This window comes from Sorex fumeus, unplaced genomic scaffold (assembly GCF_029834395.1).
Source record: "Sorex fumeus unplaced genomic scaffold, SorFum_2.1 ptg000072l, whole genome shotgun sequence".
Lineage (NCBI taxonomy): Eukaryota > Metazoa > Chordata > Mammalia > Eulipotyphla > Soricidae > Sorex > Sorex fumeus.
Window position 1 is genome coordinate 14,932,582 of NW_026606129.1, and position 24,233 is coordinate 14,956,814.

Consider the following 24,233-nt stretch of genomic DNA (forward strand, 5'->3'; position numbering starts at 1 on the left):
GGAAAAATTGGCATTTAGGTAAATGCACATTACAAAAAGACACAAACACTGCCATTTCAATTGGTTTCCTGCCTTTCAGATTTGAAACAGGTAAATGGAAAAAAAAAACTAAATCTGTGCACATATTATTTAGCTATGTGTTATATTTATGATCAGTAAGTCCTATTTTTCTGGTAAAAGGGCCATCTATTCTCCCATGTCATCAAAATCACTACCATGACAATAAGATCACTCAAAAGCCTCTTAGATTGATGTCCCTATAAGCACGCAGTATGCTAGCTGATCACGGTCCTGGTCTCATCTTCGAGACCAGAAAAGAAGGGTGAAGCAACTCTGCGGGAGAAGTAAGCCCTACCTGCCCTCTGACTAAACCATGCCCTTATCTCTACAGCCTAATTACAAAGCTACTTCAGCAAAATAATTAATCTTTTGTCGCCATTCTTATTTAGTAACACTCTGTTATAAATGACACGTTAATAGATTTCTATGTAACCTCAATGCCAAAAGATTTTAATAGTCATTATCAACCTACCCAACTTCCCAAAAAACAAAAAGGAGGCTATTTTTTAAAATTCTTTTAAAATGAAATGAAGAAAAACAGGAACAAAGATTTATTTTCTCTAAACCCATTTAAGAACTTATCAACTAAAAAGAACTTCTGAGGAAAGATTTAAAATTGTTTTTCTTACCCAGAAAAAAAAAACCTATTTTCCAACAAAACAGCAAAAGCCTGTTTTTCAACTTCAGTTAAAACAGAGAATACTTAAGTTTAAAACGTCAAAATTTGTCTCACCTCTATTATTGCCTTCATAACCAATCCAGCTCCCTTTACAATTGCCATGGACGGATGCTTTTAAATGGGTAAAGAAAGAAAACAATTTATTTAGCATACTTAGCTCTTGTTCTAAAAAGGATACATAATTTCATGCCTGCATAAATCATAAAATTATAAAAGATAAATCACAAAGTTAAATCCAATTTGATTAAGGATTTTAGGTGTCCTTATAATACAGCTCTATAATTTATATTAGTTGAAAACTAGTACCAATTGGGTAAAGGTAAAGGCCCTCCCGTTGATCGTCGATTTACTCGAGCGGGCCCAGTAACGTCTCCATTGGAGACTTTGTTGTTACTGTGTCTGGCATATCCAATACTCTCGGTAGCTTGCCGGGCTCTCCGAGAGGGGCGGAGGAATCGAACTCGGGTCGGCCATGTTGGCCGCTTGTAAGGCGAATGCCCTACCCGCTGTGCTATCGCTCCAGCCCAATTGGGTAATATACTTAATTTGAACAATATATACTGAACAATATATACTGAACAATAAAATTTCCTAAATAATGTAAATTGACTTACAAAGTACTGTATTTTTAAAAAAAGTACATTTATTCATCTCTACATATAAGTGAATAAATTTTTTCCATTGTTGGTAGCACTGTTAAATCTCATTAGTTGGGTGTTGTAAATAGTGCGGAAATTTGGGACTTCACGGCATGGATTTGAAGGGAGTGGTGGACAGACCACTTTTTAACAAGTAGTACCCATCACTACATCTAAAAGGTAAAGGAATCAACAGTAAGGTCATTATACCCAACACCAATAGACCTGTAGGATCAGACTACATGTATTCATTAGCATTACTAAAAAGGAAACAGTATGTTACTAAGAAATAGAAGACCCAAATGGTTCTGGGAGGTCAGCTGTTCTCTGGAATGCTAAGCATAAGCTCTCACCTGAAAGAGTTTGAAGAGGGTCTTTCCATTGGACGCCACCATCTCCAAGAGCATGTCAAACTGCTGCCCTTCTGTTGTTTCACTATATGGAGCACAGAGGGCGAAAGTAAGGAAGTCCAAGAGTGAACTAATGACGAGGGCACCAGTCCCATGATCCTGAAACAAAGCAACACATGGCATCAACTTAGGGCTGAAAGCCTCACTTCCAATACAGCAATACGAGGCTCCTTTCTGTGATTCCCTGTCAGAAGCAAACATTTCATTTCTCAGCACCAATGTGCTAAGAATCACAATCCAAATGTCACTCCATTTCTCAACATTCCATTTCTCAGCACCAGGTTCCAAATTTGATGACTCAAAGTCTCAAAGTAGTACCTGGCTTACTAATATAGATTTGCTGCTCACCATACCACAAAAGACAATGGAATGAAAATTCAGCAGGACTGAATTTTCCTGTGGAAAATTCTCCACGTCCTGTGTAGGAAGTTCAGGAGGTCAGGGCTGCTGCCAGCCATAAGCAGGCTGAAAGTGCAGGAGCTGGCAAGGCTGCTGCTTGCTGGGGTCTCGAGGTGCTGGAGGCCACATCCCTAACCCCAGCTGTGCTCAGGCGGCCATGTGGTGCTGAGGTTCAAAACCAGGGACTTAAGCATGCAGGCCTGTGCTCTGGACCTGTGATCAATGTCCTAACCCCTTAAAAGCAATCACTTCTCAAGCTTTGGCACAGGCTCACATTCCTTCTTGATGTTATAGATTGCTCAATGAAAGCCAACATGTTTACCAATGACTGAAATTTGGTTTCACTTGTATCACATGTCATTCCGTTGTTCATCGATTTGTTCAAGCAGGCGCCAGTAATGTCTTCATTCGTCCCTGTCGCGTGCTAGTGTAGCCCAATGGCGTCTGCTCGCTCCAGGAACACACTGAGCAGCAAACCGTTCATTCAGGGTCTTAACGAAGAAGTCCGACCATCTCGTAGGTGGGCGGCCATGCGTCCTTTTAATGTCCCACGGAATCCAGTCGGTAAGGGCTCTAGTCCAGCAGTCATCTGCAAATTGCATTACATGTCCGGCCCATCTGATTTTCGACAGCTTGGCAAAAAAGGCAGCGTCCCTGATCTTCGATCATCGACCGAGGTCGGAACTCTGGATTCCTCTCTCACTTGAGTGAAGTGTGATAATCCACGCATAGCTATTTCGATTGCTCTTTGGGTGACCCAAATAGCATTCTCATCCTGTTTTTGTAGGACCGAGGTCTCTGAGGCATGTATTAGTGTAGGAGGAATGGTGGAATCGAAAAGATGTACCCAAAGCCAGAGGTTCTTCATGCTCTTAACAACTTCTTTGACACTCTTGAAGGTGTTCCATGCTGCTCTCTTCCTCCTGCGCAGCTCAGGTGCCAGGTTGTTCTTCATGTTGAGTTCTCGACCTAGGTACACATAACTGCTGCATTTGGAGATGTTTGTTCCGTTGCAAGCGAATGGAACGTCAGGGACTAGTCCATTTCTCATGAACATTGTCTTCGTGAGATTCAGATGCAGTCGAACCTTTCCACACTCATGTTGAAGTATCTCACCCGCACAGCAAAGCCTGGCAAGCTACCCATGACGTATTTGATATGCCAAACACAGTAACAACAAAGTCTCACAATGGAGACGTTACTGGGCCAGCTCGAGCAAATCGATGAACAATGGGAGGATAGTGCTACAGTGCTACTAAAGGATGACCAAGTTGAGGGCTGCAAAAAAAAAAAAAAACAACCTATCCATGTTGTATTTTTAGAACATTATTCAATAATGACCTGGTATTTTTCATTAAGGCACATTTCATCTTAACTTACCACATGGGAATTAAATTTCTCCAGTAAGTTTTCCAGAAACTTCTTTGAAGAGAGAAGGGAAGCTTTGTTTAGCTGTTCTTGTCTTAAGTCATAGTTATCATGCATGGGCTGTTGAGGAAAAACAGTGATAATGTAGTTGCTGGCACCACACAAAAGTCATTTATTTATAAAGAGTTCTCACTGAACATCAGATGAATTAAAAATCACAGGCTATAAAATTTAAGGGAAGAAGAAAATTCATACAACAAGCAGCAGAAGAGATGATTTTCCTTGTGTTTGATGAGCTTTTATAAGCAATTTTTCCAATAAATCACTGTCTACAACACTGCACAAAGTGTGGTCAGAAGTTGTCTCTTATTGAAGGCAAATGGCACTTAGTCCTTCCCCCAATTATCTACCTTAAATTAAAAATGATGCAACTTAGTATTTAAAAGCAAGTACTAAAATCAGTAGCAAATTCCTCTCTGTCTCATCTGCACCTGTATGTTCATTGCAGCACTGTTCATAATAGCCAGAATCTGGAAACAACCCGTGTGCCGAAGAACCGATGACTGGTTAAAGAAAGACTTTAGTATATCTATACAATGGAATACTATGCAGCTGTTAGGAAAGATGAAGTCATAAAATTTGCTTATAAGTGGATGGTCATGGAGAGTATCATGCTAAGTGAAATGAGTCAGAAAGACATAGTACTTCACTCATTTGTGGAGTATAAAATAACTTAATATGATACACACAAGGAGAGTAGACACAGGGGTAAGGAATATTACTCCATAGCTGGAAGTTGCCTCATGAGCTGGGGGAGAAGGCAGCTGAAACAGAGAAAGAATCACTAAGTCAATGATGACTGGAGGGATCACTCAAGATGGGAGATGTGTGCTGAAAGTAGACAAAGGACCAAACTGATAACCTCTCAGTATCTTTACTGCAAATCATAATAGAGGAGAGAGAGAGAGAGAGAGAGAAGTGCCATTTACCCAAAAGTAGAGACAGAGTATGGAGGAAATTATCTGCCATAGAGGCAGGGAGAAGGATAGGAAGGAGGTGGTATACTGGGGACATTAGTGATGGAAAATGTGCACTGCTGGAGGGATGGGTGTTCATTTACTGTCTGAATGACTGAAGCTCAAACATGAAAACTTTGTAACTGTGTATCTCATAGTGAATCAATAAAAAAAAAAATTCTTCTCTGACTCAAGGTGACTCTCTTTTGACTGCTGGGATAACTGAGCACAGGAAAGATTCTAGATCAATAATTTGGAGTTACTTTCAAATACTTATTGTGCAAGTTATCATAGCTATTCTCTGACAGTGAGTTTCTTAGGCTCTTGAAGCTTCATTTTCTTCAGCAGTAAAGCAAGAAGAATAACAGTACTTACCTCAGATGGTGGCTATATAAGACAGTTCATGTAAAGAGCGTAGCCAAAGCCTAACAAGTGAAAAAGGTTCTATAGATTTGTTCATACTATTGCTACTTCATGCTCTAATTATCTTACTTTTAAAAGCAAGACAACAGGGTGCCAACTGGGTCCACTGCCTATACTAAGCTCCACCATCACCAAACTGAACCCATTTTTTTGGCCTTCCCAGAAACAAATCTTAAACCAGTAAAAAAGAAATCTCCTAATCAATGTAAGTAACCTGCCTGGCAGCCCCCTGCTATAGTCACTAAAGGAAATAGCCCTGTCAAACCTCTAAGTGAAAAGAGTCAGAAAGACATAGTACTTCACTCATAGTACTTCTTGCCTCATGGCAATTTCTTCTCCTCACTCCCTTCTTCCCACAAACTACCAGTTGACGTGTAAAGTTCCATTTCCTCAAGAAAGTGCCACTTACACACATGAGGGCACAGAGCATGTCCACAGAAGCATGGATCACTCCATTGTGGTTCCTCTTCAGTGCTTTTACTACCTTCACTCCCAGACGCTCCCGAAACCTTGTGGAACAAACAAACAAAAAATGGCATATAATAACCCTAAGAGTATTACTGTGCTGTTTAATTAAAATGAAGAAGTCATTCCAAATTTCCATTATTATTATTATTAGAATAATTGCTTATTTTGAATCCTACTAAAGGTCAACTTTCATAGTAGGTCTTTTCTTTAAGGAAAAACACTTTTGTTCCATTTTTATCATTAATTTTACAAGATTATATATAGATTGAGAGGCATCATTCACCCATGTGTGTAAGGAATTCATTGCACTCATTACCAAATTCCAGTGCAACTTCATCACCAAAAATATTTCTCCACTAGGAACCTCTATTATTTTGAGGGTGTATATGTGTGTTTGGGGTGGGGGGGATGGCATCAGAAGATCAAAGCTGGGGACTTATACAATTCATGTACTGTACCTCTGACATCTCTATCCTCCTACTTTGACTTTTGAAGTTAATTAAAACTAAAAAACAGGAGACAATTGCAGTACTAGTCAGTATGGAACTAATATCCCCTGTAGTTCCACTTACCCTCCTTTTGAAATTCTCATGAATAAAAAGAAAAAGAACTACTACCGCATTGTCATGTCATATAAAAGTTCTAAGTACTGTTATGTCATATAAAAGGTATGAAGATGCGGTCAGATATGAAGGCATGAATCTAATACTTATTAGTGAGATATTTAAATTCTCTAAAGGAAGTTGAGTTTCAGAAGAGAGGAGCCAGAAAACGCAACAAACTGAACACATGCTCTACGTGCCGGGAGCCCAGGTTTGGTCCCCAGCACTGCACCGTCCCCAGAGCACCACGCACCACCAGAAGCAATCGCCATGCACGGCCAGGCTTGGGGCAAGAAAATGAAGAAAGAAAACAAAGCATCAGAAAATGACTTACTTCGGAAGCTGAGTGAAGGCTAGAAAGCCAGCTTTGGAAGCCACGAGCCTCCTCACAGCCTGGAACTGGCTCTCCAGTTCTGCATTTGAAGCTACATGCTCTCCCTCCTGGGACAGCAACGCTGTTATGGCATTATTGATCAGTTTCTCTTTGTTTTCTGAGAAGAGACCCTAGGTGAAGGAAGAGTATTTCAAAACAAAGTCTCCACACCAAAATTTAGTAAGAATGAACAAATCGCAACTGATCTTACATCCTGCGTCACCGCATGCAAAACACCACTGTAGGAAATATTTGCGTTGAACCTGAACACAGCATCGGCAAAGTTGCCATCTGTGAGGGGATGAAAAGGCCAAGAAAGACTTAGAGGTTTGCATTTCTCATTTCCAAATGATGACGAAGTGAGTGGAGGGAGATGCAAATCGATACTTACTCGGGGGTGCGGCCAAGAATCGGAGATGAAGGCTCTCGACTTCCTCGTCCACGGGCATGCTGAGCAAGCCCCACCGCTGGCCTTTGTGGGTCGGCGTCATTTTCACACAAACATCTCTGTTACCCGAGGCTCTGACTCCATCCAGCAAACTTGCTAGCAAGGAATCTCTAAGCAAGGTTTAAAAGGAAAGAGGTTTCAAGATTCAAAATTAAGGGGACGTTAGATTCAGAAGCACAGACCCTTTAGCAGATAGAGGGCTCTGGGAACACGGGACTTGAGCACTTGAGCAGGGCTTGAGCAGGGGTGGAGGCCAATACTAGCTCTGCATGGTGCTGTTGTGTGACTCTGGACAAGGAAATTCTGAAGTGGAGCTTCAACATTTTCCTAGGTTTTACATTTTCCAATGTTTAAATCTTATTGAGGTATAGCTATAATTTTGTTTTTAAAGCTACCAATTGGGGCTAGAGCGATAGCACAGCGGGCAGGGCATTTGCCTTGCATGCGGTTGACCGGGTTCGATTCCCAGCAGTCCATACGGTCCCCTGAGCACCGCCAGGGGTAATACCTGAGTGCAGAGCCAGGAGGAACTCCTGTGCAGCGCCAGGTGTGACCCAAAAAGAGGAAAAAAAAAAGGCTACCAATTAAGAGTTAGGTCATTTTTACCATACCCCAAGGCTGTGCAGTCATCCCCACAATCCAAACTGTGACACTGCCATCATCCTGAAGAGTTCTCCCATGTCCATCTTTTGAAAAAAGTCCCTGCCAGGCAACCTCTTAGTCACTTTGGTTCTCTGTAGTTTTGTTCTTATGGAAACTTCAAGAGAATGAAATGACAAGCCCCAGGTTGGGAGAAAATATTTGCAAGAGACAGAGCTGAGAAAGTTCCCAGAATATATCCTTGAGAAAGACAACACAAAAGAATATTCATAGTCCTTAACAGATATTTTCCCTTCGTCAAAGAAATGCAAATAAAAGCAAAATATCACTAGGCAACTATTTAAAAATGGCCCAAATCTGTAAATGTGGTGAGGATGTGGAATACCAGGAGCTCTTGCTCAAGGCTGGTGGGAGAATAGAACAGCTTAGGCACTTCCGGAAGACATTCTGGTGGTTTCTTACAAAACTGACCATCCTCTTAGCAAATCACTTAGCAATCATACACACCTCAGGGTTCACTCAGAGGAACTGAAAAACTGCATTCACACAAAACTAGATCACTGATGGTTACAGAAGCTTTTATTCAGAATGGCCAAAACTCCACAAGTAATCAACATGTTCCTCATAAATAAATGGCTAAGTCATGATGCATCTGACAACGAAGTATTTGTCACTGGTTAAAAAAAAGTGAGCTAAGTAATCTAGTAATGGACACCATGAAGATTAGAGCTAATTTTGCACTGTATATTTGAAAGTGGCTGAGAGGAAATACCACGCATTCTCATCATGAAAGAAGCGTCTGTCTGTAACCCTGTAAGGCAATGGGCAGCAGCTACGCTTACTGTGGTGATCCGTAAACAATGCACACAATCACTGAGACCAACTGAGGATCATTAAGTGAATTCCTCAAACTATCATTTGATATATTAATCCCACTTCAATAAAAACAGAGAACAAGCCTACTGATAAAGCCATGAAAAGACTTAGAGGAAACAAGAAGGCAACTGAGAGGCCTGATCTGAACTTCCATTACATGACAGTGGTGAAAAGGCAAACCCCCTAGACAATAAGAAGACAAGGAGTCGGGGAGAGGGCAGGCCTCTGGTGTTGGAAATGCAGTGACTTCGTACATTAAAAGCAAAACATTGACACGATTGTAAACTGTAGGATAACACTGGTTTGTCCTTTCTGCCTTGCCACAGGGAGCTTGGGTTTATTGGGTTACACCCATCACAGTGCTCCCATAAGAGGCATTCCCATTCCTCTGTGCTCATCTGTAACCTCTTTCTTTGTGCTCTGCTTCCCCAAATGGTCAATCACCTTTATCTCCTAATCAGATTCTGTTAACTTGTGAATACTGCTTTTCCCTTTTCCTTAGGTCCTTTGCATAGTTACTTCAGAGCAATGTGCTTTTTGTATAGGCACAGGAAGACAGTTAATGCTATGCTTCTGTTACCTGGGAGTTAGCTGACTTCAAATAATATTCAGTTCGGGCACCTTTTTTCTTGACTTAAACCTCAGCTGCCCTTAGCAAATAGCACTCCAAAAGCAGGGTCCCAAACTAGGGACAGATGGACCTAGGGCAAGCTGCCCTGGCATTGAAATGGGCCAGGCCAAAGCTCCACAATACTTAACTGTAAGTTAAGAGCATGATCATTGACAAGTTCTGTCAGGATCCAAAGAGGAACAACTGGATTAGGACCCTGCTAGGGTTAGGAAAGACTAATCTGGCCTGAGCACTGTAGTCTGAGATCTATAGCGAGTGTCCCCAGGAGAGCCACTCTACAAGCTTAATAATCTCTTATTGTGTCCATACAAAATGACAATATTATTGAGGAGTAGAATTAAGATGAATGTTTAAATGGCTATTGGACTAAGGAAAGGAGAAACACACCCTGGGTGGTATTTCACCCCTGACCACGATCTCTGGCTGCAGGAGATCAGAAAGGGCTTTCATATGTTGATTGTGATACCAGGCTGGGGTGTGGTTGCTATAGCCAAGGTTTGGAGGGTGTGGGAGACTAGAGTGACCTCAGAGAGTTGGAGCATGGTGAGACTAACAAGGGGAACAGAAGAAGAATGTAGGGAAAGAATGTAGTAGGGAAGAAGAATGTAGAGGAGAGGAATATAGGAGCAGGGTCTGGGGGAGAGGGATCAAGGAGAATCGGGGGATCAGGGAGGATCAAGAGGAATCCAGGAGATGGAACATGGAGACGCTAGCAAGGGGGACAGCAGGAGATGGGAATGAGGGGCAGGGTGAGACTAGAATGTGGAGCTTAGTGAGACTGGAACAGGAGCGCAGGGAGAACGGAATAAACAGCAACTGATCACCAACCAGCCTGGCCCTCGCTTCCTCCTTCGTCTGCCCATGGCATTGACCGTCCTGGGGTGGGGAAGTGTCCTGAGACCACCAAACGCAGGCGGCGAGAGAGAGCCGCAAGTTTTTTATTCGTTTTATGATTACACAGTAAACCACGTTACCTTGGTAAGAGTAATTTTGAAAAAAATCAATTGTCAAATTTTATAGGGAAGTGGAAGAGAAAAATAAGCCTATTTCAGAGAATTTTTTTTTTATTCACAAAATTCAGCTAGTGAAAATACTCTGTATAACAGTATAATGCTGTACAATGTGTCGTTATGCATTTCCCTAATCTATAAAATGTACAACACTACGAGTGAACCATAAGGAGCATAAACAACTTTTTTTTAAATTTATTTATTTTTTAATAGTGAGGCACCATGAGGTACAGTTGTAGACTTACACATTTTTGTGCTTGGGTTTCGATTATACAATGATCAAACACCCATCCCTCCACCAGTGCGCATTTCCCACCACCTCGGATCCCAGCATCCCCCCCCCCCCCCCCAGCCCCTATCCCACCCTGCCTCTGTGGCAGGGCATTTCCCTCTCTCTCCTTTTGAGTGCCATGGTCAGCAAAGGAGGCATTGAGTGGCAATCATGCTTGGTCGACAGTCTACCCTCAGCATGCTCTCCCATCATGGGCGGATCCTCCCAACACCCTTTATTTGGTGTTCCCTAAAATTCCTGGTACTAATCTCTGCCATACTTGGGTGTTAGTTTCCTATTTTGTTACTTTATGTTCCCCAGATGAACGCAATCTTTCTATGTCTATCCCTTTCTTTCTGAGTCATTTCGCTTAACATGATACTTTCCATGTAGTACCACTTGTATGTAAACTTCATGACTTCGTCTTTCCTCACAGCTACATAGTACTCCATTGTGTAAATGTGCCAGAGTTTCTTCAACCAGTCATCTGTTCTCGGGCACTCAGGTTTTTTCCAGATTCTGGCTATTGTAAAGAATGCTGCAATAAACAGACAATTGCAGATGTCACTTCGGCTATACTTTTTTTCCTCTCTGGGATATATATTCCCAGGAGTGGTATTGCTGGGTCAAATGGGAGCTCAATTTCTAGTTTTTTGAGAATCATCCATACTGCTTTCCAGAAGGGCTGAACCAGTCGGCATTCCCACCAACAGTGAAGGAGTGTCCCTTTCTCACCACATCCGCGCCAGCACTGGTTGCTTTTGTTCTTGTGGATATGGGCCAGTCTCTGTGGTGTGAGGTGATACCTCATTGTGGTTTTGATCTGCATCTCCCTGATGATTAATGATGTGGAACATTTTCTCATGTGTCTTTTAGCCATTCGGATTTCTTCTTTGTCAAAGTTTCTATTCATTTCATCTCCCCATTTTTTGATGGGGTTGAATGTTTTCTTTTTGTGGAGTTGAACCAGTATTTTGTATATCCTTGAAATTAACCCCTTATCAGATGTGTAGTTGGCGAATATCCTTTCCCATTCACTTCACTGTCTTTGTATTTTGGTCACTGTTTCTTTTGAGGTGCAGAAGCTTCTTAGTTTAAGATAGTCCCATTTATCTATCTCTGTTTTCACTTGCTTGGCCAGCGGTGTGACATCTTTGAAGACACTATTAGCTTCTATGTCATGAAGGGTTTTGTCAACATTTTCCTCAATGTATCTTATAGCTTCCGGTCTGATGTTGAGGTCTTTAATCCACTTAGATCTTACTTTTGTACATGGAGTTAGGCAGAGATCTGAGCCCATTTTTTGGCATATAGCCGTCCAGTTTTGCCAGCATAATTTGTTAAAGAGGCTTTCCCTGCTCCACTTCACTTTTCTTGACCCCTTATCGAAGATTAGATGCTCGTATACTTGGGGGGGGACGTCAGTATATTCAACCCTGTTCCATTGGTCTACAGCTCTGCCTTTGTTCCAGTACCATGCTGTTTTAATTATTACTGCCTTGTAGTAGAGTTTGAAGTTAGGGAGGTTGATTCCTCCCATTTTCTTTTTCCCTAGAATTGCTTTAGCTATTCGTGGGGACTTATTGTTCCATATGAATTTCAGGAGTGTTTGTTCCAATTCTTTAAAGAATGTCATGGGTATCCTAATAGGGATTGTGTTGAATTTATACAGTGCTTTGGGAAGTATTGCCATTTTGACAATGTTAATTCTCCCGATCCATGAACAGGGGATATTTTTCCATTTCCTCGTATCCTCTTTTATTTCCTGAAGTAGAGTTTTGTAGTTTTCTTTGTACAGGTCCTTTACTTCCTTAGTTAAGGTGATTCCTAGGTACTTGATTTTCTGGGGCACAATTGTGAATGGGATTGTTTTCTTCATGTCTTTTTCTTCTCTTTCACTATTTGCATATAGGAAAGCCATGGACTTTTGGGCATTGATTTTATAACCTGCCACTTTACTATACAAGCCTATTGTTTCTAGAAGTTTCTTGATAGAGGTTTTAGGGTTTTCTAAGTATAGTATTATATCATCTGCGAATAGTGAGAGCTTGATTTCTTCCTTTCCTACCTGGATGCCCCTAATATCCTTTTCTTGCCTAATCGCTATTGCAAGTACTTCCAATACTATATTGAACAGCAGTGGAGAGAGTAGGCATCCTTGTCTCATCCCTGATCTTAGAGGGAAGGCTCTCAGTTTTTCGCCATTGAGGACAATGCTTGCTGTAGGCTTGTGGTAGATGGCTTTAACTATATTGAGAAAAGTCCCCTCTATCCCCATTTTGGCTAGGGTTTTCATCATAAATGGGTCCTGGATCTTGTCAAATGCTTTCTCTGCATCTATTGATATGATCATATGATTTTTATCTTTTCTTTTGTTGATGTGGTGGATTATGTTGATTGATTTCCTAGTGTTAAACCAGCCTTGCATCCCTGGGATGAATCCTACTTGGTCATGGTGTATGATCTTTTTGATGAGTTGTTGAATTCTATTTGCTAGTATTTTGTTGAGAATCTTCGCATCCGTGTTCATCAGGGATATCGGCCTGCAGTTTTCTTTTCTCGTGATATCTTTGTTTCCTTTTGGTATTAGAGAGATATGGGCTTCATAGAAACTGTTTGGGAGAGTTTCCGTTTTTTCAATTTCCTGAAAGAGCTTGAGAAGGACTGGCAGCAGGTCCTCTTTAAATGTTTGGAAAAATTCGCTAGTGAATCCATCTGGGCCCGGGCTTTTGTTTTTGGGAAGGCTTTTGATTGCAGTTTCTATTTCGTTGATGTTAATAGGTCTATTCAGATACTCCAGGTCTTCTTGATTCAGCTTTGGGAGCTTATAGGAGTCCAGGAATTTGTCCATTTCTTCTAGGTTCTCTTGTTTCGTGGCATACAGACTTTCAAAGTAGTCTCTGATGATCTTTTGGATTTCTTTGGTTTCTGTTGTGATATCCCCCTTCTCATTTCTGATTCGGTTTATTAGGGTTCTCTCTCTCTCTGTTTCTTTGTGAGTGTTGCGAGCGGTTTATCTATCTTGTTTATTCTCTCGAAGAACCAGCTCTTGGTTTCATTGATCTTTCGTTTTGTTTCTTTGGTTTCCATGTCATTGATTTCTGCTCTAAGTTTTATGATCTCTTTCCTTCTGCCTGATTCAGGTTCTTTCTGTTGATCCTTTTATAAGGACTTGAGCTGTGAGGTCAAATTGTTTATGTGCACCATTTCTATAGACCTAAGATATGCTTGCAGAGCTATAAATTTTCCCCTTAATACAGCTTTCGCTGCCTCCCATAGGTTCTGGTAGCTCGTGTCTTCATTCTCATTTGTTTCCAGGTATCTTTTGATTTCGTCCTTGACTTCGTTCCTGACCCATTCATTGTTCAGCATCGAGTTGTTTAATTTCCAGGTGTTTGATTTGGTTCTCCGTGTCTGTGTGTGATTCACTTCTATCCTCAGTGCATCAAGGTCTGAAAAGATGGCTGATACTATTTCTATCTTCCTTATTTTGTTGAGGTATGTTTTGTGTCCTAGCACATGATCTATTTTGGAAAATGTTCCGTGTGCACTGGAGAAGAATGGGTATTCTTTCTTTTTGGGGTGTAAAGCCCTGTATAAGTCTATAAGCCCTCTCTCTTCTATTTCTTCTTTCAAAGCCAATGATTCCTTGCTGGGTCTTGTCCTTGTTGATCTGTCCAGAGGTGATAGGGCAATGTTGAAGTCTCCAAGTACTATTGTGCTGCTTGCAATGTCCTCCTTAAAGTCTGTTAGCAGTTGTTTTAAATATTTGGCTGTTCCCTCATTAGGTGCGTATACATTTAAGAGTGTGATCTCTTCCTGTTGTACGTATCCCTTGATGAATAGAAAATGGCCTTCACTGTCCCTTCTAGCCTTTTTCAGGGTGAAATTAATGTTGTCAGATACTAGTATGGCCACCCCAGCTTTTTTACAGGAGCTGTTTGCTTGCAGGATTGTTTTCCATCCTTTGACTTTGAGTCTGTGTTTGCTCTGAGTGTTGAGATGAGTTTCTTGTAGGCAGCAGAATGTTGGGTTCTGTCTTTGTATCCTTTTTGCCACTCTGTGTCTCTTCAATGGTGAATTGAGACCGTTGACATTGAGAGAGAATATGGTTATGGGGTTTTGTGTCATGTTTCTGTGCGGGTGTGTTGTGGTTGTAGGGTTTGTCTTGTCTTATAGTAGCCCCTTTAGTCCTTGTTTTAGGTTTGGTTTTGAGTCTATGAAGTTCCTGAGCTGCTGTTTATCTAGAAAATAGTGTAGCTTTCCATCTATTTGGAGTGAGAGTTTAGCCGGATAGAGTATTCTTGGTGAAGCATTCATTTCAGTGAGTTTTTTGACTATATCTCGCCACTGTCTTCGGGCTTGTAGGATTTCCTCTGAGAGGTCTGTTGTGAATCTCAGGGGTACTCCTTTGTATGTGATTTCCTTTTTTGCCCTTGCTGCTTGCAGTATTGTGTCTCTATCGGCAGCATCGATCATTCTGACTATAGTATGTCTTGGGGTGTTTCTATTGGGGTCTCTTTTAGCTGGCACCCTTCGGGCTTCTTGAATCTGGATGGCTGTATGTATCATGGAGCGCTGGGAATTTTTCGGCAATAATTTGTTTCAGCAGGTTTTTTCCATTGGGATTGTTTCCTTGAGCTTCTGGTAGTCCAATGATTCTAATATTGTTTCTTCTGGAATCATCTCATAGGACTCTGATTCGCTCTTGAGCTATTTTGAGGTCCCTTGCCATCGTTTGTTGTTGTCTGTTGGCTTGCTGCAGCTGATCTTCCAAGTCACTGATTCTTTCCTCAGCTGTGGTCGTTCTGTTGTTGAGGGCAGTGAGTGAGGTTTTGACTTCGTCTATGGAATCTGTGATGCGTGCCATTTCTGTGTGGAGCTTTCCAATTTCGGCTCTCATTTCTTGCTGTATTTTGTCAATTGTGCGATCGATTGTTTCTTTCATGTCCTCTTTCAGTTTAGCGGATATGTGTGTGACTGTTTCATCGAGTTGATTGAACATCTTGATGACTTCATATCTGAATTCCTTGTCAGAGAGGTCCCTAAGGTGGCTAGCTCCTACTGAGGCTTCTTGAGAGATTTCCTCATGGTCTCCCTGTGGTGGGGATTTGCGTTGTTTCCTCATGTTGTTGTATATGTGGAGGGGTAATATTTGTTGGTTTGAGTGAACAACCTGCGGCCGCGTGAGCTTTGTCCCGCCGAAAATTAAGCCACGCCCACTTTTAAAAGCCACGCCCACCTCTGAAGTGGCCACGCCTCCGCGGATACCTCCTTTTTGTCCAGGAAGTAAAGACTGGGTGGGGGACAAGGAAGCAGCTCTGATGGGCGGCCGGACCAAAGGGACAGGCAGAGAGGGACGCAGATCCCCTTTTCCTCCGAGCGTGGGGGGGGGGGGGGGCGCCTGCAGACACTTGCACGGTGGGGTTCCAGTCCCAGGTCAGGGGGGAGGCGCAAAGCAGGAGCATAAACAACTTTCAATTGATAATTGTGTATCAGTGTACTTGCATCAGTTTTAACAAATGTACCATTATATGTGTACCCGCATATATGTATATACATAATATATACTGGATATAAATCCTTTATCACTTACATTATTTCCAAATACACACACACACACACACACACACACACCTTTGCTTGCTGTTTCAAAGACTTTTTTCTGTTTTGAACTGTACTTTTGATATTAGGTCTAAATATATAATCTGAAGTCACAAAGAAATTACTATCCTCTTTGCTTTTAAACTCTACTGGAAATAATGGCCGCTTTTTTCCTAGGGCTATTATCAGGATTAAACAACAAAGCACATGACAGACTGTAAGCTTGAGATTCTTCCTGCTAGAACATCTGCAAAATTCTTTTGGGGCTGCTCCCTGTAGTGCCAGGGATCAAACCAAGGTCAGCTGTGTGCAAGGAAGCATCTTAACCCCTGAAATCTCTCCAGGCCCATGCACAAGTCTTTTCAGGAGTCCTCTTCCTTGAATTCAGGACTAGAAAAAATATGACCTTTTGCTTAAGATGCCATATTTTTGTGGATGTTTTTGTTTTTACTCCTACAGTGCTCAGGGGACCATTAATGGGATGCTGGAGATCAGACTGAGTTGGCCCGGTACAAGGCAAGCGCCTTACCTCTGTATTATCTCTCCAGTCCAAAGATGCCATTTTTGTTGATGTTTTATCAAAAGCTTTAAGGTAAGAGGCTGGAGAGTTATCTCAATGCACTGAACATATGTTTTGCCCGCAGGAGGCCCAGAATCAACCCCTGGCACAATGTGGTTCCCCAAGCACCAGCAAGGGTAACCACAACATGCGCCCAACCCAGGTTCCATCACTGACACTCCATATGGTCACCTGAGCACTGCCAAGATGAACGCCTGAGTGCAGAGCCAGGAGCAACCCTGCCTCCCCACCCTCACCCCCGAAACAGCATTCTTAGGTAAGAAACAGCTACTGTTCACATAAGTAAGATTGTAGTGTACACAGTGGTACAGTGTGCTCAAGCGTTTCAACTGCTGAAGATTTTGTCTTCAGTTATTTACAACAGCAAGAAAAGATTGCCTAAAATACAGGAACTACCAACCCACAATGATGGTTTAGTCCATGAAGAGAATCACAGCAGAATGGTACTAGGTGTTTGACCTTACCGGGGGAGTTTGAGACCTGTATACTCTCACAAAATTTTCATACCAAAAGTCAGGTCACAAGAATATTTAAAAATAGGAGGCCGGAGAGATAGCACAGCGGGGAGGGCATTTGCCTTGCACGCGGCTGACTCAGGTTGATTCCCAGCATCCCATATGGTCCCCTGAGCACCACCAGGAGTGATTCCTGAGTGCAGAGCCAGGAGTAACCCCCGTGCATTGCCAGATGTGACCCAAAAAGCAAAAAAATAAATAAATAAAATTTTAAAAATACATTAAAAAATAAATAGGATTATAACATTGAAAGTCAGTAGGTTGATTCTATTGATAAAATTCTCAATGATTCATAAAATCATTAACTTGTGACTGTTATTCAAGCACTGTAACAATGAAAGTGAAATCATAAATTAATTTAAAATAAAATCACCATTTTTATTCTCTTTAGGAATTTAGAAACTGAATAAAGGTCATTTTAAATATGTATCAATGTCCTTTCTTTAATTACACAATCCCAAAGCCCTAGGTTTGCATTTCCTTTTGTTTTCGGGTCACACCTGGCGATACCCAGGGGTTACTCCTGGCTCTATGCTCAGGAACTGGGCAGAGGGGGGCGGGGGGGGGGGGGGAAGGGGAATCACATGGGATGCCGGGGACTGAACCCAAGTTGGCCGCATGCAAAGCAATCATCTTACCTGATGTACAATCTTTCCCTCCCCAAAGCTCTAGGTATTTTTAAAAAACAGGTTTATGGGGACCAGAGAGACAGCGCATGTGCTGGAATATATGTCTGTATGCAGGGGGCCCAGGTTTAGTACCTGTACAACATGATACCTTGACCACCAAGAGCACAAAGCTGGGAGTAGTTTTAAGCACTGCCAGGTATGGCCCAAATTCCTACCCATCTCTCACACCCAGTAAAATAAAAGTAGGTCTCCCATTTTTATTATACTTATACTACAATTAAAGTAAGCTGGCTGTCAGTAGTGCCAAGAGCACTATTAATATTAAGTACCAAGAGCAGTCCTCCCAGTCCTTAAGTCCCTCCCATCAGTGCCCCCCCCCCCCCGCCCCCAACTGGCCCTAGGAGTCTCAGCTCTGTTATCAGTGCAGTTTGTTTGCACTGGCCATTGTCTGTTCTCTCCCTTTGATGCAGCAAAAAGAACCCACACTCGCTGTTGGTGGCATCACAAACTGGCTCAGCCTCTGGAAAACAGTCTGAAACTGACACTATAACTACCATAAACTCCAGCAAATCACTTCTTGGGTAACTATATCAAGAACACAAACACAGTCTGAATTTGACAAGCTCGAGACTGAAACCTTCCTTTTTCATCTTTGATGGCGCACTTCTGCTACCCATACACAAACAGGTCAGCAGCTTGATAAATTAAAAACACAAATACCTTTCTGTTGAAGAATATTTCCGTATCTGCCCTTTTATAAATTCAATGGTAAAAATTTGAGGATTTTCTGAATCACAAACCAATGCAAATACCTAAGGAAAACAAAGGTAAGTTCAACAAAGGATATATTTTTCACTTCACTAGAAAAATCACATTGCTTCAAATCTTACAAAAGTTAGTATTTTTAAAAGTAACTTATTTACAAAACCTAATTTAAGAGGTGCTTAGAAGTCCCATTCAAATTCTAATAAAAGGTAAAGGTAAAGGCCCTCCCGTTGATCATCGATTTGCTCGAGCGGGCCCAGTAACGTCTCCATTGGAGACTTTGTTGTTACTGTGTCTGGCACATCGAATACGTCACGGGGAGCTTGCCAGGCTCTGCCGTGCGGGCGAGAGACTCTCGGTAGCTTGCCGGGCTCTCCGAGAGGGGCGGAGGAATCGAACTCGGGTCGGCCATGTTGGCCGCTTGCAAGGCAAACGCCCTACCCGCTGTGCTATCGCTCCAGCCCTTCAAATTCTAATACCTGAATGAAAACTTTCTCTGGGGGTGGGAGTGGGGTGGAGAAACAGCTTGAAGAGGTGAAGTACAAGTTTTGCCTGTGGGAATGCAGGCTTGGAGCAATCCCTGAGCAGTGAGCTGAGAGGGGCCCAAAGCCAAAAAAAATTTTTCATTGCTAGTACACTTACACATAACATTTATAGGGAAATCAATTTCTTATATTATTTTCGAAGATAAGTAAATACAGCATTAGAATTATAGACTCTTTCTGTCATTTCAGGCATGACAAAATATTAGAATAAGAAATTAGTCCTCCATATCTGTGGGCTCAATATCTGAGATTTGACCTGTTCAGAGAAGAAAATTACATACTACATAGTTAGGTTTCCAGTGAAAATTTTACACCTGTTGGGGTTTTGTTTGATTTTGCTTGTTTTGGGGGTTGTTTTTATTTTGGGGGTATTTTTTGAGGGTGGTTCAAGTCATACCCACCAATAATCAGGGGCTACTCCTGGCTCTACACCCAGGCATCATTCCCGATGGGCTCAGGGAATTATGTGGGGTGCTGGAGATCAAACCCGGGTTGGTTATATGCAAGGCAAATGCCCTACCCTGTGTTCTATGGCTCTGTCCGAAAGGTTTGCATCTATACTGAATCTGTACAATTTACTTTTCATTATTCCTTAAAACAGTATTGATCTTGTATTAGGCTATTATAAGTAATCAAGAGATGATTTTAAGTACAAAGTACTGAGAAGTAGCACATGCCCTAGGCGAATTCAAGGTCATTTTACATAAAAGATCTCAGAAAGTTTTGTTAATAGTGGGCGGTCAGAGAACAAACCAGTCCTGACGCCCCCCCGCCCAACCCCAATCCCAACCCCAGCCCACCTGGAGACAAATGCATTCTAATGTATCTAATATGGAAAAAGAAATTCATTTAATGCTACAACTTACTTCTCCTAAAGGCTTCAATGTTGCAATATTGTAAGTAGCTGGATCTCTTTCTACTAAACAAGTCTCTGTAAGGGCTAGAACTCTTTTCACAGGTTCCTTTAAAAAAAAGAGAGAGAGAGACACTAGACGGGGAAAAAATATCAAAATCAAGATGAACAACTTTTTAACACAGAGATCTTACCGGATGTCTTGGTGATATTTTTTGCACAATAAACTCAGCTAAAGATGTGATGGATTCATCAGTGCTATATTTTCCAAAACGAAGATTCAAATACTGCTCAAATTCTAAAGGTTCTTTTCTGATCCGTAATGAAATGCCTACATAGTTGCCAGCATGATCTATTGCACTTTTGATAATTTCTTCTCTTTGCTCCGATGCAAATAAATGCTGTGGGAATTTTGAAATGTCAAAAGTCAGGGTTGAACACTACATTGAATTGATTCACAAGAAACACATGGCAAGTCCAGAGGGGGAAAAGATAGTAGAACTTAATAAAGATAGGGAAAGCATGTTGTAGTTGAAACATTACTCAATTAAAATCAAAGTCTGGGACATATTGTCTTGCAAACAGATCACTGAATGAAAGAAAATTATCCCCTCCCAGTCAAGTATGATTCCCATCTGTGTACGGAAAAACAGCATTTTGAATCTTCAAAAGAGGATCTAAGAATCTCAGCTAAGTCTAGTGGAAGCAATGCAATGATGAGTAAAATTTCCCACTTTAAAACTAAGGTAGCTTTGAATTATTTTTTTAAACAGTGGGATCCAATGCAAGACTATGTTGAAGAGTGTTTAAATGTTTAGAAATTAATGGCCTGTAGATATTATAAAGCAACCTGTGACTATTTACAAAGTAAGGGTCAGATACTGCTGTCTTGTATTTCCCAAATAAAATTGCCTACTTTAAACACACACACACGTGCAAACACACACAATTTTATTATTAGCAGTTTAACACATCACTATGGATACAGGACACCAGATCAACGCCAATTAACTGAATCTATTTGCAGTGAAATGACTCTATAACTAGTATCTTTTAAAAGGCTCCTTTGGAATTAGCTTAAAAAGTGGATGTCGCGGGTAAGGTGCTGCCAGCAGGTCAATCTGTACCTGTGAGGCGAGTGCATCAGCAGCCTCATGGCACCTTCAGACTTCTAGGTACCCCAAAATTGTTGCTGTGCCTTTGGCCAGACCCCAAAACCTTGGGGCAAATTTTTCCAAGAAAGTAAACAGCCAAAAGTTAGGTATGTGGGAGGCACACCCACAAACCACCTCCGGCTTAGCTATATAATTGGAGGCATGGCCTCTCTGGTTCCTGATTGAATTGCTTAATGGCCATGATCCCAGAGACTCAGAAACAAATATCGAAACCCAACAGCTTTTGGCAGAAATGCATTCAGTCCCTGCAGTAGGCTACCGGTGCTCGACCACACCAGGTGGGAATAGGTTTAGTGCCTTGGCCTGTACCCCCTGGCGGCCTGGTGGCCGTCATCCTCCAGAGGCCACTGGACAGTCAGGTTTGGGCCCGCAGTGATGAGACACGCAGGGCCTCACAGGATGGAGGTGGAGCCAGCCCTTTCCTCCCTGTGCCAACAAGACCCCGAGTCGCCGCCCACGAACAGCCTCTCTGGCTCATCAAGCTGCTTAATGGCTATGATCCCAGGGACTCAGAAACAAGTCTCAAAACCCAGCGGATTTTGGCAGAAATGCGTCTGGATAGCGCAGTAGGTTACTGTTGCCGGGCCACCCCAGGGGGGGAAGGGTGTTGTCCCTCCACCTGCTCCCCCTAGGTGGCTCGGTGGCCACCATCTTCCAGAGGCCATTGGACAGTGAAGTTTGGGCCCACAGTGAAGAGACACGCAGGGCCTCATGGGATGGGGGGTGGAGCCAGCCCTTTCCTCCCCATCCCAATGAGACCCTGAGTTGTAGCCCACAAACGGCCTCTCTGGCTCTTGATCAAGCTACTTAACAGCCATGATCCCAGAGTCTCAGAAACAAATCTTGAAACCCAATGGATTTCAATGGCAGAAATGCACCCAGTCCCTGCAGTAGGCTACTGGTGCTGGGCCACTCAGATGGGAATAGGTTTTGTGCCTTGGCCTGTTCCCCCTGGCAGCCCGGTGGCTGTCATCCTCCAGAGGCCACTGGACAGTCAGGTTTGGGTCCGCAGTGATGAGATAAGTGGGGCCTCACGGGATGGGGGTGGAGCCGGCCCTATCCTCCCCACCCCAATAAGACCATGAGTCGCCGCCCCTGAACAGCCTCTCTGACTCCTGAGCAAGCTGTTAATGGCCATGATCCCAGAGACTCAGGAACAGATCTTGGAACCTAGCAGGTTTTGGCAGGTAATCTCTCCAGATTTAACTGTTAAAATTTTGGAATTTCAAAATTGCGCACTCATTACTGCAACCATGCGACATCATATATTATTCATGACCAGCAATAGAAAAATTGTCTACTGTTGCCTTTTCGGCAGATCTGAGTGTTGAGGTAAAATCCCAAATAATAATGGTGGGTGTGGTATCGAAATGTTGAATGTGATCAAAGTATAGAGAGAGTGATTTGAAAATCATCTGCTCGACCACAACACCCAAAAGGAGAGAGAGAACACAAGGGATTGCCCTGCCACAGAGAAAGGGGGGGATGGGGGGATGGGGGTGGGGGGGATATTATCCATGGTGGTGGAAAATGGGCACTGGTGGAGGGATGGGTATCTGATCATTGTATAATCAAACCCAAGCACAAAAAATTGTAAATCTACAACTGTACCTCATGGTGTTTCACTAATTAAAAAAAATAATAAAATAAAAATCATCTGCTCCACATGTAGGGGGAGGGTGTGGGATGGAGGTATACTGGGGTTTTTGGTGGTGGAGAATGTGCACTGGTAAAGATATGGGTGTTTCATTGTATGACCGAGACTTAAAACCTGAAAGCTTTATAACTGCTCTCATGGTGATTCAATAAATAAAATTATAAAAAATGGGGGGAAAAAGGTAAGGTGGAATTCATGCAAAATTCAATCAGCCTAATCAGTGGCTGAATAAATAGCAGCACTCCTACATTTAAAAAAAAAAAAGCGGATGACTAAAGTTGAAACTGTTTGATACCACCAAGCAATAAAATACACTGGCAACTGAGTAGTATCAGACAATTCTCATCCAAAATGTTTACTTTATCCACGGTACAGTTTAGTTGAGTGACTGTGGTACACTAGTCCTGTTAAGGCCTGTATGATCATCTCCTGATAATTAGAATGCTCTCCTAGTGCTAAGGCATTGATCATTCATTACAACCTCCACTACCCAAGGATGAGACAAACTTCTGCACAGCACCAGGACTGCAGGCTACTGGCTTCTTTAAGGTGGAAGAGGTAACAACTTTTCTCCTTTAGCTTTTGGGTCTTAACTTAAAGGTAACAAAAAAGTCTACATGTGTACTTATCTATAACGGGCCACTAGGATAAAACCTATAACCTGGATAAGAGTAAAATCAAGAGTCTGGGGATGTAACTCAATTTGTCTTGAAAATATAAGGCCCTGGACCTGGAGAGGTAGTACAGCCTTGCACACAGCCAACCCCGGCTCAATCCCCCACATCCCATATGATCCCCTGAGCATCACCAGGAGTAATTCCTGAGTGTACAGACAGGAGTGACCCTCTGAACATCACAAGGTGTGGCCCCAAAAACAAAACCAAACACAAAAGAAAATGTAAGGCCCTGCATTTGATCCCTGGCACTGTCGAAAAACAGGGTTATGCCTAGTGAATAAGGTCTTTGTTTTGGGGGTGTTTTGTTTATTTGGGGGTGGAGGGTGGGGAGAGAGGCAAGGGTGTTCTTGAGTTATACCCAGAAGTGCTCAGGGGCTTTTCCTGGCTCTGTGCTCAGGTATGACCCTGGCTATGACATATATCATACCAGGGGCTGAATCAGGGCTGGTCAAAGTGACTGCATGCAAGGCAAGTGCCTTACTTCTGCTGTCTCTCTAGCCCACGTCTATATCTCTGAAGAAGTAATGTATTTTATAAATCATCTTGTTCCACAACTTCCCAACCAATATGCTTATTTCCTTTCTGCTACCTTTCACCCTCTTACATATCTGAAAGATGTCTTGGCCAGGGGAGGTTCACTTAACCACAATACAATCTTGGAAAGGTATTTATGCCACTATGGGAGCTTCAGGAATTAAAATTCTCAAAGAAAATAATTCTTGGCATTAAGTTTAATTGAGTCTCTCTACATGAAGAATCTTGCTCTATTGCTCATTTTTATTATTTGGAATTTAATTAAAGAAGGCAGAATGCTTCCTTTTCTCCTACTAACACGAGTCCCAGCATCTAAAGTGGCTGTTATAACCTACAATTTACATATAATTCAGAATTTCAAAATATAAGCATGCAATAGGTTGCAAATTTGACATTTCAATGAATACACAGATTTTAGATTTAAACT

The 24,233-nt window shown here is 42.2% G+C and overlaps 1 protein-coding gene across 1 annotated transcript in view; it reads right to left on the bottom strand.

The window, feature by feature from the left end:
• The window catches only part of DNAJC13 (DnaJ heat shock protein family (Hsp40) member C13), a 127,655-nt gene that overhangs the window by 75,102 nt on the left and 28,320 nt on the right, over positions 1-24,233 (bottom strand). Inside the window, exons 7-16 of the mRNA XM_056129669.1 lie at positions 19,958-20,164; positions 19,777-19,872; positions 18,321-18,412; positions 6,828-6,994; positions 6,648-6,727; positions 6,398-6,567; positions 5,403-5,502; positions 3,567-3,674; positions 1,731-1,886; positions 794-850 (exon numbers count right to left, since the gene is read on the bottom strand). Coding sequence (XP_055985644.1) covers positions 794-850; positions 1,731-1,886; positions 3,567-3,674; positions 5,403-5,502; positions 6,398-6,567; positions 6,648-6,727; positions 6,828-6,994; positions 18,321-18,412; positions 19,777-19,872; positions 19,958-20,164 — 1,233 coding nt within the window. The remainder of the gene's footprint in view (positions 1-793; positions 851-1,730; positions 1,887-3,566; positions 3,675-5,402; positions 5,503-6,397; positions 6,568-6,647; positions 6,728-6,827; positions 6,995-18,320; positions 18,413-19,776; positions 19,873-19,957; positions 20,165-24,233) is intronic.